General features: G+C 32.7%; 1 protein-coding gene across 8 annotated transcripts in view; it reads right to left on the reverse strand.

Moving 5' to 3' along the window:
* The window catches only part of nebu (solute carrier family 2 member nebulosa), a 35,100-nt gene that overhangs the window by 8,002 nt on the left and 17,235 nt on the right, over positions 1 to 9,863 (reverse strand). For 2 of the 8 annotated variants that reach the window (XM_013316843.1, XM_013316842.1), the window contains exon 1: positions 2,793 to 3,051. The exons of 4 other annotated variants lie outside the window; for them this stretch is intronic. Coding sequence is in view for 2 of the 4 variants with exons in the window: in XM_013316839.1 (XP_013172293.1) it covers positions 7,056 to 7,124 (69 nt within the window). In the remaining 2 variants the exon portion in view is untranslated. Of the gene's footprint in view, positions 1 to 2,792; positions 3,052 to 7,055; positions 7,265 to 9,863 lie in introns of those variants that run through there. 2 more of the 8 variants (XM_013316839.1, XM_013316838.1) reach the window with 2 other exon arrangements.

A 9,863-nucleotide genomic window follows, 5' to 3' on the forward strand; every position in this document is an offset into this window, starting at 1 on the left:
GTAAGCAGTAATTATTGTTTAATAAATATCAACTTATGCAAAATATAGTTTTTGTTGCGATCTCTGTAATCAATGTCAGATAAGTTGCCGACGTATCATATACCGTATGATGACATAGCTTCAATAAACGATATCTATATAATCTTAGATAATATACAGACCTGGGAGTCTATTATTTTATAGCAAGATATATATGATGTTATGTTACTAGCTGTCGGGACTCCAGCCGCGCTGAATTAAAAAATATGTTTTCTGTGTGTTCTTCCAGACTTTGTTTTATATCTGTGCCAAATTTCATCAACACCCCTTGAGCCGTACCGGAGATTCTAAACACATTATTCAGAAAACATCCATCCATACAAACATGCCGACGAAGATCGCCTGTGGACCGACCAAATCAGAGCGGCTGTGAATGTCCCCCTGCACCAATGTACAAAAAAGGGAGCGACTAGGGCGGAGTGGCGGCGCCTGGTAAAGCGGGTCACTGATACTTGATGACCACGATCAGTCTAACAAGACTGTAACGACGAAGAAGAAGAATACAAACATGCACATTTATAATATTAGTAAGGTTAATATCTCTAAAAATTTTATAAAATAAAAACTAAATAACTTATTTAGGCATCGTCATATTTGAGTGTTTTTTGTGTATAAATACGTAGACATTAATATGTTTGGAAATTTGTTACTTTTAGTGATGCGGAATAATATTTAATGTGAGAAGAGTATTTAGTTTAACATGTTATGATTCATTTGTGAAATAAAATAACATTAGTACGATGCTTGCGTCGGGTTTACAAACAAAATACATAAACAAACTGTGGACTACAAATATTAGTTTAGGAAACGAACGTTGCGGTAAAGCTTTTAGAGACATTATACTAAATAAAATATAATTTTAAGAATAAATAAATTTAAAAAAATAACATACAACGAATTAAAAAAAATAGGACAAAGGCACAAAACTTCAAATGCCAGAATTATTTACAGATTAAATAAAAATAATAGAACGTGGATATAAAACAATTAATATTGCCTTAGGCGTTCAGGACTTATGTCTGTATGTCCGGACGGAAACGGACGTATTTGTCGCAATACGGAGGCCGACTACTTGTACTGTAACCTCTTAAAACAAAAGACAAAATGATAATGTTAAAATGTTAATTTATGTTTTGGCTTTTAAGTAGAGTATGCTAGGAAAATTCAACTCAACCTAACATTAAATTATTTGAATTAAATATTATACAATTAAACTCTTTTATCTTATTAATTTTTAAAAATACTGGATACTTTTTAATTTTTCAAAAATAGGCCCAAACGACTGGCAACTCCTTTCGATTAAAAAATTATGAAAATCGGACAACCAGGAGCGGAATTACGAAGTAACAAAAATGAAAAAAAAACATGCAGACGAATTGAGAACCCACTCCTTTTTAAATCGGTTAATAAGCATAAGTTTATAACCAAAAATTTTACGCACATTTACTCATTTCTATTTGGTTCATTAATTTTACTTGAGATAAGTTTATAAATCAAGTTCCTAACAATCAAATGATTTACAACACTTTTCTAATGAGATTCAAAGTGACAGAGACAAGTGCAACCTCTATATGTAGTTATACGGCTTCAAACTCGCATGTTACCGCGCGACATGCAACGCTAATTACGCTGTTAGAATGCGGATTTGCTTACGTATGTTTTGATGCAGTACACACCAGTTTTGACATCATGTCATTATACTTTGATTATGTTGATTACTTATCACATATAAATATATGTTAGGGTTTATAGTTTCGTAGTTTTTGCACGAGAGTTAGGGCTTTGCATACTCTGTTAAAATACATAAATTTAAGTCTTGTACAACCCTTGTCATAATTATGTAAACGCGGTAAAAAGGTTACATAATTTATTGTCTATGGTAGTTACCCGCCATTTATCTGCGCGGAATTAAAAAAATACTAGAGATAATATGTCAGTCAGGGGATAGTGTAGCTTACCAACAGTAATTTTTTTTGAATGGGTTCAGTAGGTTTTTTTTTTCAATTTTTTTTCTTTCTTTCTTTTTTTTGCAATGCAAACAAACAATCAATTAGTATCTAACCTGGATAAATAAGAGGATTTAAATATTGCCTTATCCTTGGTAAAGTTTTTAAAAGTTTACGTCAAATAATGAAACTTAAACAAGGTCGAACGAATCGTAAAATATAATCTTGATAATACAGAAAAATTTAGGTCTTGTTATGTACAGAGTGTTAAAAGTATATGTTATTTAAAATATGTATGAAGATTAAAAAAGATTAAACTTTTTTTATTGTTAACGCGATAACTTATTTGCGGCGCGTTAAAATTATAATGAATTCTAGGAACAATTCAGAATATTTTTGCCCCACTGACTGGAGTGTAATATTTTTCATTGAGAAAACCTATAGCCTAATCTGCTTGCTGATTTTGAAGTGGGAACCTTCGTACTCTGACCCGCACTATAATAAAGTCAGTTGGGCATCATCGTAAATATGTGTTTTCTATTTAATTATTTTTATTCTCAATTCAAAAAAAAATACGAAACTGATTTAAAAATCTTTCTGTAGTTTAAAAGAAGAAAACTGTACTATAAATGAAAAATTATCATAAGCGTGGGAACTTATTTAACCTTTTTAATATTTCGTAGACTACCTACTATTATTTTGAATGTAGAAGTTTTAAGACTATCTAATATTATTAACTATGTTTTTAAAACAAATATTTTTGGTGTCTGTTAATAATAAAACGATTAAATATTTACTTCAACTCACCTCACGTTACGTTGAAAATTACTGGCAAAATAAGCGCGAAAACACAAAATCAAAATATATCTGGCTGGAAATAAAAAACCGCGAGGCACACCCCAGTTTTTACAATAAAAAAACGAATCGAACTAATGCCATAGATTACTTTCGACTTAATTTTTTTTCGCGTAAAGACAAAGGTTGCGTCGTTTGCGGCCTATTTTTCTGAATCTCTTGTCGACACTGACCGCGAGCGCGGGACAACCGTCGTTTCGACTAACGCGCTGCAAATAAAGTCCCCAACGCACGTGCGATTCTAAGATAAAAGATAATTTAATCTTAATTTAATCGCAGTGGAACAAGGCAGGATTCATGTGTGATAACTGATTAATTAAATTAAATCATACATTTATGTTCTACATTTTCAATTACCTTTTATTAAAAAAAAGTTTTCTTGTGTTTATACTAGTACCATCAGCCAGTCATTTTTCTATTAATGAACATTTATTTATGATAGTATACATAATTAAAATTCTAATGATTCGAATAACACAGCAAAGTTACCCGGTTGCTTTATTAACTAGTTATGTTATTAATAGTAGAATAACTTTCTCCATAGGAACATAGCAAGGACTGTCAGTCGAAAATCGAAAATCTAGATCCAGAGGGAGCTAATTGTAAAAATTATCTTTATTTCAAAGATAGACAGACTGCCAAACGTTTTAATGGTTTTATATCAGCAACGCAAATACATGACATGAAGGAAATATTATTTCTTTTCTCGATATTACATACGTACACTCCGATTTTATTTATATGAATAGATGAATTTATTCAATGGTTGAAAATCGAAAGTGTGTAGGAGGCTTAAAGCTGCACTGCAGGAACCATGCAGGGCGGGTATGTGACATACAACATGACGCACTCCATTGAAAGTCGCAGGTAATAGCCGCGGACGGATTTGCTCGAGTTTGTCGCAATTTGTAATGTTACCGAGAAATTGATCATTTCGTAACACACCTTCGCGTTACTTTCAGAATTCCGTCACATAATTGTTAAAAGTTATTTAGAATAATGTTTCTCAAACAGCTTTCTTTAACTTCAATACAACTAAAAATAATTAAATTAGGGAAAAAAGGAATAACTACAGCATTAAATGGAATAATTGCAATTCCTTTTCAAACGAAAAAAAATAATTCGCGGAATTTTAATGTATGGTCACAGATTATACAACACTATATTAGTTTTGTGCAGATAATAAAAATAAGTAACGAATTTCTGTAAACGTCTGTAAAATATTTTATCTGTGCACACATGTTAATTAGGTATTGATGTCCAAATAAGACATGACCTAAAGGTCTATGTTACCAGGTCATAAAATTTAAAAAAAAACAAAAAGTATTGATTTGTTGGATTTGAATATTTTAAAACCGAGTCGAGTGTGGTATTATTTTTAAACATGGACATATTGTTTTTATAACTGTTTTAATGATCACATATTCGGACACTATTCCGTCTTAATTATTGGCAATGTGACTAAATTTAAAAACCGTGTTTATTTTATTCAAGGTTAATCTTACATATTATATATTCGTCTTAGGTAGAAAACAGTATTTTAGACAATAACAGAAGATATTAAAAGATTGCAAATACTTATTTTTTACCGAATTCATATTAAATATTACAAACAGGTTTTGTAAAGTTTCTACTGGAGTCACAAATTTACAAATAGTTTAAAAACATAAAATTATTACTTGCCTTAATGTTTAGAAAAGCAGTTTGCTGTATACGGTTAAACTTTATACGTTTCTTTTTTGATAGTATCACAAAACGTTATTGTTGAATATATATTTTACTATTATAATGAAATTTGTTACTTTGTTTTGATAATATTCATAAAAATTGTCTTTTTATCACTTTTTAGGTTAGTTACTCCTTCCTTCGAGTTGTTAATAACGTGCGAGCACAAGGAGCCATCTGAAAACCAGCTCTCCTTAGCCGTTCGTCAAATGGTTGCAGACACATTGCTTTAAAGGATAGAAGAGAAAACATATAGACTTTCTCTCTTCCTGTAAGTCCTCTCTCTCGCTTAATTCACTCCTCTTCCCATTGTTTTCTTATAAGAATAGTTATGGAAGAATTAGAAACATTGCTCGGTGCTCGGACAACGCCCCCTTAAGGATTCAATGGAAGGTCTGTGTTAGTCTCTCCTAATATATAATTATATAAGCGGAAAGTTTACATTATTATCAATGGAATAGCTAATAATGACGTCACAAATCGCCTGCGTCTGCACAGATATGTTACAGTCAGAGTGAGCAAGTTTCCGCTGACTCCGACCCGCGGTCAGTCTGCGGTACATTTCCTCACATATACGCGACTTATCACTCTGAATGCTAGATTTATGTTTCTATCAATGTTATACTAGATAACGCATGTTTCTATTATCTATTCGCGAATGATTTATCTATAATTTAATAGACAATCTATGTATTTGGAGTGGAAATATTTTTCGTGTAACAGTATTGGTTTGTTGCATCTTGCAATTTTTGATAGAAAAATCTAGGTATCTTGCATAGCTATGTACAGTCAAAGATAAAACTACTTATAGCGTGTTTATCAACAGTAAAATGTATTTTAACTGTGTTTATTTGAACAAATCTACACCAAGCAACGTTATCTAAAGATGGCTGTAAAGATAAAATCATTTGACGTTATTTCGTTAATATATTGCAATTGATATAACGAAAATAACAAATACACCATTTTATAACAATGTTATTTTTAACAGAAACATTTGCCTCGTGTTATTTATTCGTATTTAAGTTTTTCCGAAACAAACAAACAAAGAAAATTCTACTTCTAACGGTGAGTTTCTACAGACGATATACTTAAACAAAACCTGAGAAAGAAATATATTTTAAGACAGCGTAAACTTAGGGTTAAAACAATGTAATCAAAACAAGTAATGAAAAAAATGTCACGTTGCTATTTTCGTATACGAAACTGTCAGAAAAACCGGTTACATGATTTAGTTATATTACTATCTTAGAAAAAATAGCATGCCACGTATAAGTTTTTATATTTAGACTAGCCTTCGCACGCGACTCCGTCAGCGCGGAATTTAAAAAAACTTTTAGAACTATGTGTTCTACCAGACTGTGTTCTACATTTATGCCAAATTTCATCGAGATCCGTGCAGACGTTCTGGAAATACCGGCAAGCAAACATCCATCCATCCATTTAAACATTCGCATTTATAATATTAGTAAGATTAGTAAGACTAGTAAGATAGTAAGATACATAGTTTGAGCAGAATACGATAGATATACGATCATAGAATATTTAGAGATATAACTGTTTTTAGCACTACTCTAAATCTTAATTCTTTCTAATATTATAAATGTGAATGTTTAGATGAATGGATGTTTGTTTGAAGGTATCATCAGAACGGCTGAACGGATCTCGATGAAATTTGGCATACATATAGAATATAGTTTGGAGGAATACATAGACTATTACGTTTTTTTAATTCCATGCGGACGGAGTCGCGGGCGATAGCTAGTTAAGTATAAAAATCTAGTATGACTAACAAGATAATAATTAACAATCTGACTTTACTGTACATAAAATTAAAAATACTGGTACGTAAAATTTTATTAACATTGTAATGTCAACCCTAAAATGACCTTGAAACATTATTCCCGAGCAAGATTACCTGCAACATTTATCCATACATGTGGTAAATCAATGATTTTATTAAGGGCCATTCCAAAACCTATAAACCGGTCGTGTACTTTTTGCATTTGATCGCTTGTGGCATTTATGAATACGTTTACAAATCTTACTAGGGTTGTCGCAAAAAACCTACTTTTTTTCTTTTTTTTATTTATTTAAAATTAAGTACTTTTTTTACAATTTAAAACAGAGCATTCCTCTATGTGATTGTAACTTCTTATAATAACCGTAAATTTATTATTCCAAAGTTTCGGTATCAAGTTATCAATATAACTTAATTGGTATCACATCTTTTTTCTGTATAAAGTCATATGCTCTCGAATTTATTTGATTTTCAATTAACTATACATCAGATTATTAAAACTGCTTAAAAAGCACTAAACTACAGCAGTCTGAATGCCATTTAAATTCAAGCTTTTTAATTATATTTTTGACCGAATGATTATAAAATAGACGTATTATAAATTATGAACGTAAATTATACTTAATTAGTCTCATGAATTGCTGGCAATTTATAGAAACTTTTTAATACGTAAAAAAAAAATCGCTTACCTCGTCATAAAATTCCGGATGATATTTCACTGATACCATCAACACACTATCCTTTATAATTTTCTTCATTTTATTTTTTTTTTTTTTAAATAATCACAAAGTTTTTTTTTTTTAATTTAAAACGATGGGAATTCGAGAGCTTTCTACAGGCCACTACGTTCAGGTTCGGACTAGCGTCCGCATTATGCGGACATCGTTTTTATTCAGAGATATAATATTGTTTTTCCTTAAGCGCATTTTCATTCGTTTATAAACTAATATACATGTTCAGAATAATTTTATTTTGATAAAACCCATGCTAGTGGGCTTGTCCTCTACGTAAGAAAACTTGTTTGATTTCAGCGAGTTATATTTTTTCTATTTTTTTTTGAGTATTAAATATTTTATCTGTCAAAATTGATGTATATCCCATATATTAAAACTGGCTGGTTTCAATTTGAAAAAGTTCTCATATATTTTTTTATAATTAATTAATCAGATTTTTTGGTTAATAATTTAATTTGCTAACAGTTCCTATCATGCTCGTCCATCCCTTTTACCAGAAGTTTACTTATACATAAATTTTGAGTTGCAAATTGCAAATGGCTCTTGATGTAAATCGTTCCAGTTTACTGAAGCTGGGGTCCACTCTTTAATAGATTAAGTGGTGAACATTTCTTTTCAGCCAGTGTTATTTGAAAATTTTGATAGTATCTAAAATACGATTCTTTTTTAATCTGTTCTCTTTACAAATATTGCAATGTGTAATTGATGGTTGATTTTTTCCGATTCAAGAAATTTGATTTAATAGTGTAAAGCAGGCGGACCGAGACGCACGTGCGCTTGGCCACGTGCGCCGTATAACGACTCGGTACATCGTAAATAATATTTTTGACATAACCTGTAATTTGAAATAAATTTTGAATAGGAATTAATTAAAAAAAATACTTATTTTTTTTGCATACGTAAAGCACAGTGCCATTATATTCATTCAATCGGCCTTATAGGAAAAAATACCATTTGACCGATAGAGGGGTAGTCTGATCGACCCAACGGAAAACACCCAATACATCACGAGAGTCAAAACACACAGTAAAGTAACCGTAGTAGGGCACTCCCTTCGCAATCAAAGAGTATGGTACTCGACAAACAAGCCCAGCGATAAACAAACATATCAAATAATCTTGTTATATTGTTTCTATGTTGTGATTGAAAACAGCTATTCTGTTAACAATAAAAGTGCAATTCCAAATTAAGAAACTAACATAAAACAAAAGACGGTGTAATTTTTTATAAAAATAGAAATATCGGAGAATATTATGAGAAAAAATAAATATGTCGGAGATTTTCTAGCAATATTTTTTCTATGTTTTCAAGATTTGTATTACAAAAATGTTTTTTGTTAGTGTCACATAAGTTCATCTAATAATAAAAACCACTATCTTGTTCGTCTAGGCTAAGATATACAAAATTATAACCAGTTACACTGGTCCTATTAACATATTATATATATGTTTCTTGTATCTCCTATATCTACGTATTAACGTACTTATGTGTTAGAAAAAAATTACATAGCAAATTAAGTAAATGTGCAAATATATTTTAGTCTCTTCGATAATCAGTAAGCAGTGTTTTTATGAGGATATAATGTCTAATTTATTTGTTAAAAATGTTTCCAAGACTCCATGCTTTCTAAGAAACTAACGGTCGCTTGCATCTTCATCTTCTTAATCTTCAATTCAGGCTTTAAAAACAATAATTTTATTATATGGATAGACCAGTAATTAACTTGGCTCCATCACTCTTGCTTCGATTGACATTGTTTCCGAAAGTTTATAAACTTACTGGGCTAAAAGAAAGCATGTTTTTTATGGTATGATAGAGATTTTAGTTGATTCAAATGCTCGTAAATAACAGCACTCTCAAGTTAATGCAATTTCGATTAGATTACAACGCCTATCGGCAATTTTAAGTTGATTAGTTGCTGTTCCTAAAGTAATAAATCTAGACTTAATTTAACTTTTTACTGGTACGTAACTTAGCCGATGTATTCTACATTAAGTTACCAACTACCAGTTCTAAGTAACTTTAACTGGCAACGAAATTAGATAACTTTCTTGATTGTAACCAACAGATAAATGTTATTAACGTATTGATTGGAAGGATTTATGACTTTAACCCGAGGTTGCGTTTTAACGAGACTTTATCTTTGCTATGTAATGTTTATGTTTCTTTCATTATCGTGAAATTTTATGTACAAGATACCAAAGTATACAGGGTGTCCCAAAAGGTTACGTACATAGGAAGGGGGATGATAGGGGTGGTCACAAGGGTCGAGGTGGAGAGTGCCCGCGGGAGCGACCCTCCGGATCAACGGGGACGAGGTCGAGGTTAAGGCCCGGATCAAGTATCTTGGCCTCATCCTCGACGGGGGTTGGCGTTTCGGAGATCACTTCCGGACGCTAACCCCCCGACTCGTCGGCTTCCGCCCTCGCCAGGCTCCTCCCGAACCTGAGAGGTCCGGGCGTGCAGGTCAGACGCCTGTACGCCATGGTCGTCCGCAGTATGGCCCTGTACGGCGCGCCGATTTGGGCAGAAGCCCTCGACGCGCCGAACAGGTCCCTCCTCCGCAGGCCGCAGCGCATCGTTGCGGTGCGCGCATGCATGGCCTACCGTACGGTAGGCCATGCAGCGGCCTGCGCTTTGGCCGGCACTCCCCCATGGGAGGTAGAAGCGGGTGTGCTGGCCGAAGCGTACCGGGAGCGGGTCGAGCAAAGAGCCCGTGGAGAATCGCTCGCTCCAGAAGAGCTCGCCCGCTCCCGGGCGAGG

Source organism: Papilio xuthus, unplaced genomic scaffold, assembly GCF_000836235.2.
Source record: "Papilio xuthus unplaced genomic scaffold, Pxut_1.1 DF826945.1, whole genome shotgun sequence".
Classification (NCBI taxonomy): Eukaryota; Metazoa; Arthropoda; class Insecta; order Lepidoptera; family Papilionidae; genus Papilio; species Papilio xuthus.